The sequence below is a fragment of the Mugil cephalus genome, chromosome 6 (genome assembly GCF_022458985.1).
Source record: "Mugil cephalus isolate CIBA_MC_2020 chromosome 6, CIBA_Mcephalus_1.1, whole genome shotgun sequence".
NCBI classification, from domain to species: Eukaryota; Metazoa; Chordata; class Actinopteri; order Mugiliformes; family Mugilidae; genus Mugil; species Mugil cephalus.
In genome coordinates, this window is record NC_061775.1 from 14239595 (window position 1) to 14254204 (window position 14610).

At 41.3% G+C, this 14610-nt stretch overlaps 1 protein-coding gene across 1 annotated transcript in view; it reads right to left on the reverse strand.

The window, feature by feature from the left end:
* Positions 1 to 14610, reverse strand: part of LOC125009939 (inactive N-acetylated-alpha-linked acidic dipeptidase-like protein 2) — a 284469-nt gene that overhangs the window by 130899 nt on the left and 138960 nt on the right. The window contains exons 9-10 of the mRNA XM_047588201.1: positions 8432 to 8619; positions 4878 to 5006 (exon numbers count right to left, since the gene is read on the reverse strand). Coding sequence (XP_047444157.1) covers positions 4878 to 5006; positions 8432 to 8619 — 317 coding nt within the window. The remainder of the gene's footprint in view (positions 1 to 4877; positions 5007 to 8431; positions 8620 to 14610) is intronic.

Consider the following 14610-nt stretch of genomic DNA (forward strand, 5'->3'; position numbering starts at 1 on the left):
TACTCCTCTAAGACACTGCTAGACAGCCTGCTGTTGATGCAATGTTCTACTTAAGGAGTTGGGACTTGTGGTTTCATGAATCAAAGGACACAGCTGACCCAGGGTGCCACATACTGCCCTGTTATTCTTGCCATGACACTGATAATGTGTATATTGTATATTATACTTATAAGGCAATGCAGTATAGAATTATACTACATGGGACACATGGCAGCAGCAGGTACTATAAACAACGTATGTCTCCGCACAGAGTTCACAGGGGTTTAAATCACAACACAATGAAGCATTTGCCGCTGAGGTCCTTTTTCAGTCTAACAATGTGCTGTCCACTGGTGACCATTTGTTTTCAAATGGAGGAACCAGCCACAAGCCACCCACACTCTGACTGGAGACTAGGCACACATACATCTCTGGAACTAGGCCCAATTAAAGCACAAGGTCCTCTCCATTTGTTTTGTATTCTTCTAGCCACCTAAGCGCCCATTGTTTCTCTCTTTCTACTCTCTTTTCTCTACCTCTTCTACCCCTTCCATCCATGTACCCTCTGTTACACCCCCATCCACTACCGCCCAGTGTAAATCCTCCACAAAAGGAGTATCTAGTTGTATTATAATTGGTTCCCAAGCACCCATTCCAAAACTATCAGTGCTGCAGCATCGTGGTTCGGAAGACAGGTCCTAGCAAAGTAAGATAAGTAGCAAGTATTATAGCCGTTGTGCAAACATGATTAATGACAAGCTGAGACCTGCTTCTAAATATTGGGAGTTGGGGAACGTACCTGGGGCAACCCAGACACACTTGAGATGATGAATAGAGCGATAGAGAGTGAGTGTGCCATAGAGATACAACTGCCACCAAATGGACAATTATATTCGAGGTGAGACTAGACAAGAAGATAAACAAAGGATTTTTTTGGTACAGCAGTACTTTGTAGAGCTGTAATAACTCATGTGGCCTTTCTGATTTGTTAACAAAACACTGGTTGGTGGTGCCGGGGCACAAAAGGGTTCTTAACACAGTGCTAAAGTGGCTACATGGAAACATTTGAGCATGTTGCCCTAGAGAGTCGATAAAGGTGTCGGATGAGATTCTGTTGTGGTACAAAACAAGGTACCTGAAGGCAACCTTGTGTCAAACACAAATAACAATGTACATCAGTAAAATAATTGTTCACTATTTAAAGGTGGTTCTATTGGAGAAAAGATATTTATTAGTTCTGCCCACAGCTGATTTTTAAGAGATGTGAAATGGACGGCACAGGGGATGCATTATGTATCTAATTCATGCAATCATTCAATCAGTCTATAAAGCACAAATATGCTTAAATATAAAATAAGTATATACTACCATACATTTGTAAAACAAAAACATGCTTAGCTGTATTATAAATTTCTTTATTTTATTCATTGGTTTACTTGTCAAGGACAATTCACATTAATAAATGATAAATAATACAATAAATCATAAATGTGCCAGAATTAGCCAAGAGGCCAGTTTTCATTTACACATACATTTCCTCATTTTTGAGTGACTTCCTGATCGTTTACATAGATTCACTCTTGGCTAACCAGAAGCTGCTCTCTACTCGGACACTTCAGACTTCAGACCCACCTTTATTAGGGGCGTATTGGTATTGTTTGACCTTATGCGACAGGACAAGGCTGTCGATGTGTTCCACACTCTCCATTAATTAAATGTGCCACCTTGCTGACTTTCAACCTTATCTCTATTCATCCAAATTATAGTGTGGACAGAGGAGTTTTTGTTGTTGTTGTTCTCTGTGACTCAGAGCAAACTAGAAGTTAAAGCTGAAACAGCTTGTAGTTGTAGATTTGAAGCTAACTCTCAAAATGCACAGCTTGTTGCAAATTAACTATGCTATAAACACCAAAGTGTGCATAATTTATTTGGCAGCTAGAGAGTTATTTATTATATTTTCTCTCTATAGTGGAGAGAGTAGGAAACAATCTTGCAGAGACAAGCTGAGGCTGCAGCTGCATTAGAAAACGGCTGAAGTTGACAGGGACCATCGAGAAACTGAACTGCCAACTGCCAATAGCCAGCAGCGGTGAGACCAGTGTAGGGAAAACCACCAATCCAGTGCAACAATGATGCCCAAGGCGTGAGATGCTAATACACCCTACAAGCAACCAGAGGATTATTCTCCATGTCAACTGACTCCCATGGAGTCCAGGGATGTATCTGAATACTGCAACCAGGTCCGAATACAGGCCTTTTCATGCAGTGTGACTTGCTCTCTAGATCCAACAGAGGCAGTTTTGCTTTGTTTTGTTCCTTGGATATACCTTCACTGAGGTCAGCCTCAGCGCAGCTTGTGTGTCTGGACAAGAATTTTGCTGGAGACCTTCTTTATGATTCCAAAGCTAAATTGGAAAAGACAACCATAAGGGCAGGACCGAGATAGCAGAAGTACATTGATTAACATTATTTATGTCTTGTAAAGCTAAATGGTGGTCATACAAAACGATGTGACATGCTTTATTGTGTGGCTTCTTAAATACATTAAATAGTATGTTAATAGCTTTTTGGATAGAGAGCTGGCTCGTTTAAAACTCTAAACCCAGAAGCTGGGCAGGTTGGTTGAGTGCAAGGCATCCTGATACATGAATGCATTGCAATAAAAGCTACAAGAGCAGGAAAACTCAGTTTTCTCTACTGTATATTCAATTACATAAGGAATTAAAATAGGGACTAAATTGGTGCATTTAGCAGAAAATTTGCCTTTCAGACAAGGCGAACAGACAAAGGTGTCACTCCTTATGTGTTGGCTGTTTAAGTACAGTAACTAGTTTAGTCGTTTGTTCACCATATCACATTTAGAAATTGTCTCCGTTCCTGTGGATACAGCTTTCCACATATTTTTATAGTTTTATGGCAGAAGAAAAGGCCCGTGACAAATGAGAAACTTTGAACTGTATAAACAGTCATGCACAAATTATGCAGTGCAGCATTACTAATCAGAAAATATTACAGAATACTACTTTTTTCCCCAGTGCTGTGGAATTCTTTCAGTTTTGATGAGCAAAGCAGCCCTAGTAGAAAGAAGATGCAAACAAGAATCAAGTAGCTTCAGCCTTCTTGGGACTAACTCAGTCAGATGTGAGCATTTAATGAAACAATCATCTCACTTTGATTGCTGTGTTCTACTTCAAAAAGTCAGCCTTTTAGGTGCAGCGTGGACATGTGGAGTTATATGTAGCCGATTACATTAACAGTAGCAAGATTTGAATTTTAATAAGTGTCAAGTTGAGTTAAATATCATCCTCGGGCAATGAAGATAAAGCCAACGCAACTAATGTGGATTCTCTACAAGCTCTCGTAAATTCCTTTTGAAGTATTTACCACACAACCAACGTCCCATTTGCATTTATATACAGTGCAGATAGTGTCTGAGCATAAGGGTCAGATAGAACTGATTCCTTAAAGTACAGCAGAATTTTTGAAACTTTATTTTATTCATATTTTATTGAAGAAAAATTAAAAGTAGAAATTCCTCCCTCTCTGTCTCATTTAGTTCTCTCTTTATATGTCTTTGGCAGAGGCTGTCTGTGGCTTCATTACAGCGGAATGTGACAGGTAGACCGGGCCATTTCTGCTAATTACTTCATGGTAGAGCACGGTAATAAAGTGACATTGAACTCCTCTATCTGTCCACTCCTGACCTCCTGTAGCTTCGTCTGCACCCGGCAGAAAGTTGAACCTTGATGGATGACTAATGTGAAGACACAAATAAAAATACTATAGAGCATGACCCGGGGAGACAAAGAAAGAAGGAAGAAAAGAAGAGAGGGGAAGATTTTAATGAGGAAAATAAAAGGGTGTGAGATCCAGAGTCTGCTGCTGATGAAAGGGGAGATTAGGAGGTGATAGAAGAAGAGTGAGCAAGGTGGAAAGAGAGGGATGTAGTGCTTAAGGGAGAAGGAGAAAAACTAAAAAAAAAGAAGAGGCGGAGGAAGGAAATGAGAGAGAATGGTGATGAGGTATGTTTTTTTTAATTTATTATTTTTTTTTTTTTAGAGGCAAAAGTTTTCCAAGTTTAAGGAGATGGTTTAAAAGTTGGGGTGAACATGTCTGCGAGGGCTGATCATATCTGCAAAAACACCCCCAGGATGGAATAAAGAGACAGTTTGGGAGGCTGAATCATAAAGCTGCTATACTTAATCAGTAGAATGGCCGTCGCAGAGCGTGCGTGAATGTTAAGAGTGGGATGGGGTAAGAGGGAACTTAGTTTTATTTAGATCACACCAAGAGTTTCATCCTCCGCCTTTCGCAGGAACAGTGTGGCATACTTTAAAGAACAAAGTCTCCTCCAGTTCTCAGGATGACGCTGCACTCATTATTGTTTTAGGTATCGTGTCAAACAGAGCAAGAATGAAAGGGGAGCGAAGAGAGAGGATTAAAAAATTGGGACGTCGATGGGTGACGGAGAACGTTCACGGTCCAAATTCATCCCAAACTCATCAAGTATCTGTTTTACCTTCCTTCAAGCCATAGGACCCAAACCAACAACTGTTTGGAGGCATAAGGGAGACCTACACAATATTAGGGAGGTGGTAATAATGTCATGCTCGATCTGTGTATGTTTAAACATACAATTGGAGGACTATTTACTCTAGATATTATTTATTTATATATTTATTAATGTAGGAAATGTGTAGGAACTACAACCATTTTTATAGAAAGTCCACTGACTCCAAAGCTTATCAAGCATATCAGCAGTGTTGGAGCCACTGTTGAGTTGCAGTGATGTCAGCAGCTTATTTATAATTATCTTGTACACTGTGCATCAGGCTGATGATTCGTGGTGCTTTGAGTTGCGGTGAAATGCAGCACAAGCGGTTTGACGTAATAGTTACCCTCTGTATGTCCGAAGTGAGCTGCAGCAGCGTCGGCGAGGCCGTGGCTCGGAGGGTCTCGGTCCCCCTGACTGGAGCGTTCAGACTGACGTAGGCCACTGCACTGCTCTGTAGGACAACACTGTTATCCTGGAGGGAACACACACATGCACAGGTTATCATCATTTCCTAGTCACTGAATAATTGTCATCATTAAGTCCAGAGAAACTCCTTCCAGCTTGCCTTGATTACTGCCCCTGTCACAGCTTCATTGCCCAGCGCTTCTGTTTTCGGCTCGCAATGTAATTTCATTTTCAGATACATTCGATTAAACTTGAAATGAAATATTAGGCCAGTCTGACAGTTCCATGAAGAATACATAGGAGACAATTTTGCAAATAATAATTTAACATTGTTTGACTGCAGCAGCGTATTCCTACTGTAGCAGACATCTGATCCAAGTACTGGTGAGCTGAGGTGAAATAAAAATGACCCACGCACCGTAAGCACAAAAACCAAAAAGGACACGGACCCCAGAACTGCCGTCCAACTTTAATTCACAGCAGGATTTGGAGAGGACCAGTTTCATGTTTGAAAGGAAAGACTGCACTGAACCCACAGGATGAGGAGAAGATGTGTTTTAACATGGCCAGAACTAAAAAAAAAAACTTTCTTTACTGTTCACATCGTACTAATAAACTAAAGTAAACTGAATTATACTTGTTGTGTTGTAATTTGTTTCACTTTTGTTGACTTGGTTGTGGTGAAGATGCAAACATATTATGTATCCGTATACAGCCACATCTAAACAGCTTCCAGAAATTAGGTCAAAAAAATATATGTAACCATGGCAACACTTGAGTGCCCACCCAGTCTCCTCACAGATGATAAAAGCTGAATCCGTAGCTAGCGCTCTCTTATCACTGTTTATTCGCTTCATCTCTTAGCTTCACTCTTATCTTAATTTATCTTCTTTGCAGTTTGTCTCAACAGCATTTTTTTTACATTTTTACGTGTTTACAATTTTTGTTCTGATCGACAAGTTTTATTTGGTTCAAATTTAGCCTTTCCTCTGCCTAGCTTTATTCTTCCTTCCTTTGAACAATGTATCCAGATTTTTAGTCAACACTGGACGTAACAGACCGGGGCCACTGTCAGCTGTTTGTCGGCCGACCTCTGCATGTCCACAGGCCTTATCTTACACGACTCTGCTCTGTCTCAGCCTGCTTTATCAATACTGGAACTGCCAGAAATCGATGAAAACCTTTGTTGATTCACCTGACCTGACAAATGCTGCTTCCTGGGGAGAAAGGCTCTGGAGAGATGTGCAACAGCGACTCAATATGGCGTGTAACTACGACCAAGTAGGCGAAATCATGCCACTTCGTCCGTCTCGGCTTTGAATGTCCAATGCTTCGTCAGAGTTTCCTGTGAATGGCTGCTTTTTGGTAACTCTGGTGCCACCTAGCAGCTCTCCCTTTGGACGATATTTCCACAGATTTAATGATCCAGGAGGGAAATGACTTAGTCACTGTAGCTTCGTTGCACATGAAAGTAAACACTCATAAAAACCACAAGAGACATAAAAGATTAAATTACAGTAAAATAAAAATTAACAGTGTAATCAAAAAATTTACAGAATTAGTATTATGAACAAATATACAAAAGTAGCTGGCAAAACAGTGTCCAAGGTGATGTGGTTGCTTGGCCTGTTGCATAGCAACAGCGGCATGGATCGTGTCTCATGGTGTTTCCTTGTTGCTGAGGGAGGCACGTAAACTAAAAACGGAGTGTGTAGGGTCTGAAGCCGGGCACAGACGTACTGAGGTCCTATGAACCAGGTCTCCAAAGCACTTCTCATGACACACTCCCTCTGGGTCCCATCAAGCACACGCAGTCCATCCATCCTGCTGCCAAAGACCTCACGTTCCCCATGAGGACAGACAGCACCGCCGACCCGAACCTCCGCCTCTTTCTCCGCTCCTCCACCTCCAAGTCCAGTCGGGCATCCCCAGCCCTTCTTCTGAAGTTCGGAGGGAATCTCAGGCCTCACTCCGGGCATCTCAGGGGACACGGACAATGCTAGCAGGTGATCTCTGGAATACGCCACCGGACACAACGGCCGTGCCGCCGAACGCCACAACCAACGACTAACGACACAGCCCAAAAAACAAAAAAGTCCAGTAAAAACAAAACAAAAACGGCACAAAAAGACGTAAACGACAAAAACTAGTTTGATTGGTTCAAGGCCCAGATAAAGTCAGACAACAACAACCAGTAACACACTAATAATACCCTAAAAAGGTTACTCTTCATGGAGCTACTGGTGACATGCAGCCACTCTTTCAGGCGCATTTTTAAAAAATGCCTGCGTGTCACACTCCAGCTCTTGGTTTACTCAAACTGCGACAACCGCTCACAGTCTGAAACTCTCCCGAACCCTGGTTTTTAATAAACTCACTCAAGTACGCTGAAGTCTGGGTCCTGCCAAGACTAAAACCTAACAACCCCATCACTGCATTGTGTTAATTCTTTCATGAATCCACCTTCACCATAACCAGTTTCAAAATAAAAGTGTGGTCATTCGCCACCCTTTAATTAGGAGAAGATAAAAGGATGACGCGGGGCTCACATCGTCTTTCATTCTCATGTATAGCGATCGGCCGTAATTTATCTTAATAGCGCAGCATTGTTCTCTGTTCATTATGAGTATGATCTTTAGCTTATATTCAGCCTGTTGTACTGTGAATTATATGGCTTGTACTTTGAAAGAGATGTGGGGGAAAAAAAGGACCACAGTCGTAATAAAATTGCGAGGTGAGAAAGTGAATGAAGACAATGTGATGCTGTTTTGTTTAGTATAGATAGACAAATAGACACAGTAAAGAACGTGAAGCACGCTGAAATTAAGTGATTTAAGCTCAGCCCCAAATGTGACTGTGCATACATCGATATTAACAGTGATTATTCAAATTAATGTTAAGTGTTCAAATGGCATTTCATTATTGGAATATATTATGCACCGTAGCTAATATTTGAGGATTACAACATAAAGTGGAATTATAAGCACTATAGAGAGCAAGAGAGACTATGGAGAACTGTGTATTAAGACAAGAAGTCAACTAGTAGTTTGTATCCGAGATGTTCCTTATTTCTAAAACTTTTACAATGATCAGTCGAAGGGTTAAACCCTCACTGGGCTCAGTACGTTACGAAAGGTTTAGCAAAATTTCATCCACTCGCGTGTCAGCACAGGCTGCTGCTGCTGCACGGTATCATCCATCAACTTCATCTTTAATATGGCTGCTGGAAGTTACCTCACTAACGGCTTAATTGCCCTCTGACAAAATGAAAAGGTTTCTCTACATGTATGGTGATCCTTTTGTGGTATGTAGTGTGCTATAATTTTATATATATATATATATATGTATATATATATACACACACATATATATATCTGTGATGGCACTGCCTGGGTTTCTCCATTTTCACATCAGTTTAAATCATTCCAGAAGGTTCTACCTCTGACCTCAAAGCTGACATTTAATAAAGCAGATGGTCTTGTGCTCGCTGACCTTTCCCCACTCATAGGATCCAATGTTCCCCAGGGCTGAGCCTCCCCACGAGCAAAACACAGTGGTACGGTCCGGCACCCATCCTCGCTTGGTCTGCTCGGTTAGCGCCGCAATGAGCTGATTCATAATGGCTGAAGTCCCACTCCCCTGGTCGCTGTCATGGCGACTGCCAACCAGCACGTAGCGATCTGAAAATGAAAAAGAAAAGGAAGCTATTTTCTTTCATTTGAGCATTCGTCCATCGGAATGCAGTGATTAATACGTCACACACGTAGTGTGTATGAAGGAAGGAAAGTGAGGAAGTGAAGTGAGGTGGTGAAACTATTTCAGTTTTCCTGTTCTTGTCTAGTTCAGTTCAAGAGTCACCTGTATCTGATAACTCATAGAAATATGTGTGTTGAAAAAAGAGGAAAATGCCAGTAACTTCTTTCATGAAGTGACTTTCGGTGTTTGGATGCACTGCATATGACTCACTGATTGGTACACTGGTGTCACTGACACTGAAATTACTGATGTGCCACAAACATAGACAGGTGGTACCGGGAAAATTGGATTTGAAGATTGAATTTGAGTAATCACCCACAGTTGCATCGGTCTATGGTAAATAGTTGAGTGTACCATCCACATTTTGTAAATGAATCTGTTTCAGCTGTCTTATTGGCAAGGCTGACAGTATGAATACTTGGCCAGGCACTCATTCATTCACTTGTCCATGTACGCACTACAAATTGGGATCAAGAATGGTCCCAATTGTCCAATCCATTTGAACCATATGGCATGTTTCTTCCCAGCAGTTGTACACAGAGTCTGCTGGAAACTACAACAAAACAACAAGAGAGAGTTATTTATGTTAGAGAAGAAGAAAGGGGAAATAAAGTGGTAAGAGAGTGCCACTCTCCCAGACTGAGCAGCATGTCTGTAAGTGGGGATAAGTGTCGTGTGTTATATGCAGGTTTTCCATTGTCTAAGCAAAGCAGAAATAGTCTCTCAGTTGATGTGCTGGATATTATAAATATTACTGCTGACATCCATGCTACAGGAAGATATTGTATATAAAGAACCTAAACTGAAACAAAAGAACCTTTCAGCCTGACTACAAGTTGCCCATAGAACACTTACAGTTAAATGTATATATATCGTCCCATATCTGTGCCACTGTCGCACACATCTGCATATAATATTTACATCTCGTCATCCCTTTTGACTTTGTTTTCATTCAGACATTCAACTTGACATGTTGTTCCAAGTTGAAAGACACCCAAATCATCATCAAATCAAGGCGCAGGCGTAACGTATCAGGGCAGCTAATGCAAGTTCCCTCCAGCTATGCAAAAAACATCATTTTCGCCTTCCCATTAAACCTTTACTTTTGAATCGGACCCCAGAAATTGGCCTCCTGTAATGCCTGAAATGGTCATTTTGCTAACAGCATTGTTTTCCCTCCATCTAGGGCGACCTAATGCACAGTGATTAGGTCAGCGGAGAGGACGGCTGCGGACAGCTTTTTATCCAGCAATCGGTGGTGTTACAAAGGTTGTGGCAAATGAGACATCCAGCTCACAAAATGACCCGCCGTAATTTGTTGAAACACCATCGCCAGACCGGCAACATTCGCCGGCGCTGCGAATGATTGTGTTGTGCTTCATAGCAGGGGTCGCTTTCGTCCACAGACGCTGGCATCAATGGCTCACACTCAGTAACAGCAGAGCAGAGACATGAGCAGCGCCAATAGTTTCCAGAGCCAGGGATTGTTTTAGGAGGGTCTTGTTGCCTTCTGCCTCGCCTTTTATTTGATTTAGCTCTTCACCCGTCACAGTTTCAGCTTCAGTCCTACCTCCAGACACGCTGCATCCACCAATCCACCTGTTTACAACCACCTACAGTAAACTGCCTGGCAACATTTGCACCTGCGCCCAACTTCCTGAGGTCATTACACCGGTCATGATTGTGCCATTTCCAGTAATTACGGCGGACCATCAAATGACTTGCAATTGTCCTCATAATGTTCCGCGGGATAATAAAGCTTTTGAGTTTTGAGAAGCGCCACACAACAAACCACCGTGCTGGGGCGAATACGTGCCAGGCAGCTAGTATCTGCTGGTGGAGATCTCTGAAACGATGTCTGCGTCGGGCACGACTGCAACAACACAGTCCTGATATATGCTGTTTACAATTATTTTTTATGAATCCCTATTGTCGTTAGCCTTCTTAAATGTACAGTGATTGGGGAGGATGGATGGAGGAGGAGGAGGAGGAGGAATAGTGATAAGATTTGAAAACTGGGAAGGCTGCCGCCATTTTTGCATTTTTTAATTACAGCAATTACTATAAAAGGGCGATACCTTTAACAAGGCTGTACAATAAGAGATTAAACCATGGTGTCGCAACGTCAATATTGGCATCATAAACGTCCTTTACATCCTGTTTACCTACCATTACAAAGTGGCTGTTTTTGGTTGATCAAATTTTAATTTCCCCCTCTCTAAACGGCTTAAATAAAATAAATGTTGTATTTCTCGCAAGATGTGAGTTGAATATGTCTGAAATAAACGTAATAATAAAACTTGCCCTTAGTCGTCACGATTAGAAATCCAAGCAGAAACAAAAACATTAGTGCTCTCAACTTAAAATGGCAGCTGGTATGAATTTAGTTACCGTAATTGATTAACTCGGAAATGTGAGTTGAAATACTGAGGAATTGTGAGTTTATTTGACCAGATAAAATGGATAATAAATTGAAACAATGAACAATAACAACTGATGGTTATAACTTAGCTTTTTTTGAGTTGCACAGAGGGTTTCTTTCAGTTGAGCTTACTCACATTTCTAAGGCAGCAGGCGTGTTTTACATGGGAACGAGTGAAATCAGATATTGTTTGTCTTCTTTACTGCTTTTTAGAACGGACTACTAAGCCGGTGCAGGGACAAATTCCATCACGGAGCCATTTCTTAACACTTTTCATGTCACCTACCATTAATTTTCAGAATGCTGACACTTAAACATTTCCCTTAGAAGTAACATGTTTTAAAGAACGACTCCTTTTTGTATATTATAACTACACACACTAAAAAGCCTACATTTAACGTTCAGCTAAACATATACACCGTTGTATCAAGTACAAAGAAGATGCGAATACTGGATTACAAAACTAAACAGATTTACAAAATCGTGTACAGATGTAGCAGTGTAGCTCGGTGGAAGTAGCACAAAGGGGTTCGCGAACAGCGCAAAAGTGTGGTTTTACAGACACACACACACAAACACGAATGCTTCAGGCTTCTTTGTATGCCTTACATTCTCCACAAAGACAGAGTGATGGAGTATGGATGTGCAAAGAAGCTTCCTGCAGGCAACGAGAGGAACAGAGCAAACCTCATCACTGCAACACAGAGCACTGATGACTCTGTATGAGAAAAGAGGTGCTTAGAGAAACCTGCTAGCTTAGCCCAGGAGTCTGACAACGTATTGCTGCGCCGTGCGAGAGCTTCTAGGGTAAATCACATCGACGATTACCGTAAACTACTGGGGTATGTGTATTGTGCAGAAGAGATTAACGCACGGAAGGTTAAATGAATCATTTATAAGAAAGAGTAATTAAAGAAAAATCGCTGAGGACATAAAGTCATGTTTTGCTGCCCTTAGGCCAGGACAAATTATTAACTGTTCAGCAGGCACCGCTGTGGTTCGGTGTCATTGATGGCGGAGAGTTTTCTTTAGATTTAACCGAATATTTAGGCCATTGGCCAGTGTTTTGTTCCTCTGAAAGCTATAAACGTTTGCTAAGAACTCTTCTTAATTCTTTATAATACAGGGTTGCTTGTGAAATTTGACTTGCACGCGCACCGATCAATCATAACATTATAACCACCTTCCTAATATTGTGTAGGTCTCCCCTCCATCAGAGAATGGACATGGGTCTTCTAAGGGGGTTCCTGTGGTGGGTTTGGGCTTTGGGTCTTATGGGTTGAAGGGAGGGGCCTCTGTGAGTCAGACTTGTTCCAGTTCATTCCACAGACACTTGATCAGTTTGGGATCTAGTAAATTTGGAGGCCAAGTCAACACCTGATTGGCGTATCATATTGATTTTCCAGTCCCAGTGATTTTCCAGCCAAATGTCACGTCTATGCATTTAACCTTATAATCTGTTATTGTTCTGTTCTTTCTTGTTCCTCTTGTTACATCTACAGTCCAGCACACTCAAAGGCTGGACTTAACATATGGCATCTTACAGAAGGATGAGAAGTAATCAACCCATTGAAATAGAGAAAGTCTGCAACATCAACACCACGGAGCTGTTGTACCTTATACATTCCTTCTATTTGCAGACGTTTCAGGCACTTTCTACCCTTTGTTGTAGTTAAAACGTTCTGAATCTGTTTTGTACGACTGCTTGTATAGAATTGCATATTTATGAGCTTATTTCATGTCTTTCATACTAGAGCATAGGTGGCCACGCCTCGCCTCTGGCTGAAAGTACAAGGCAGCTTTGATGTTGCAGTATGCCTATCCACACTCTGCCTGTGCTTATAAAAATAAGCACAGGATTGATTCAAAATGGCCCATTGCGAACATGCATGAATATTCATTCTGTTTAGGGTCAAGTGTGGAACAGACATATGATCAAATGGCAACAACCAGTTAAAATGTCGCTCCTTGCAAAGATTTGTGGCCCTTATTATCTGCTTTAGTGGCCCATTATGCTTGCTTAATATCACACTGTAAATCAGCGGGGCAATTTTCCACCAGTGAGTGGGCAGAACAGGTACAGTAGCGTCACATCGGCGGAGAGGAGAGCGGGTAAAGAGGGAGGCAGCGGGGGTGAAGCAAGGACAAAATGAAGCTCATCCTCTACAGCATGACAATTAAAAAAAGATGAGGGCAGAAACGGCCGTGTAGCCGTTTAATTAAAAGACGTCACACTGCATGTTTGGAGTGACCCGAGCTGACGCGGCCGCGTGGTGATAGGAAGAAAAACATGTTTTGCACGTACAGCTCCAGAAATCCATTTTCACAATAATTTTTCATCTGCATTTGGAAAACATTTAGCAAGCGAAAAAAAAAATAAAAAAATACATATATTAAAGTAAATAGCAGTAAAAAGCTGTAAATAGCAGGCAGGTGGAGTTTGAAACTAGCAGGGAAACACTGCATCTCATTTAACCAGATGCCTCCTTCAGGAGCCGGTAGAGCACAGCGCAGAATTAAAAGATTAGTAGACATTTTATCTCTGGATTCTCAAGATGCATAAGAGGAACACAAACATGACTGAAGGCTATTATTTATTCTATTGTGGTCAAATGAACATGCTGATAAATATTTATTTTTCTCATTCTCATCTTCTATAAACCACTGTCCTCTAGAGGGTCGCGGGGAGGCTGGAGCCTTTCCTACACTGTGCCAGCTGTCAAATATTTATTTTTAATCATTTCAACCCAAATAATTAAAAGTTGGGCCACGGTAATAGAGGAAAAATGCCCGTGACAATATCCAAGAGCTAGATGGTCTTAAAAATCCTTGCTTTGTTCAAACAACACTAAGAAATCTAAGAACACTAATAAAAAGTTGTGTTTTTGATGCAACGATGCACATATTTCTTTTCTACCATCAATCAAATGCTAATATGAACTCAGCTCTTCTTGTGAGTTGTAGTGGGTCCTATTTTATGTTCCAGTCTATTTCAGAATAAACAGAGCTTATATAAATAAAATAACTTGCCTACCTGTACATTTATTTGCTGATCAAAGAACTATCCTCAGTAACAAGCTTTACATATCTTGCTTTTTATCATATGAAAAACTTTACAGTGTAATATAAGTCACAGAGGCCATCTTTTTTCTGTGCCGAAGGTTTTAATCATCAGGTGCATCACACATGATGACACTACTGTCTCCTTGTCGCAATGAATAAATCTGTGGCACAGTAAAAAAGTTTGCTTCTATTAGCTTAGCAAACGTAACATGATGCGCCAGCACCTGGTGTTCACATGTAGCGCAGACCATTACTAAGAAAAGATGCCCTCGCAGTGCTCGGATAACGAAATGTGTTTTGTTTGTGCTGATTGCGAGTAGCATTACATGAAAGCATGCACTGGAACATGAGAATGATGAAGTTATCTGAGACAAATACGTACGAGCTCCAGATACCAGATTACCCTCCGCAAAAGCAGAACGGCTTAAGC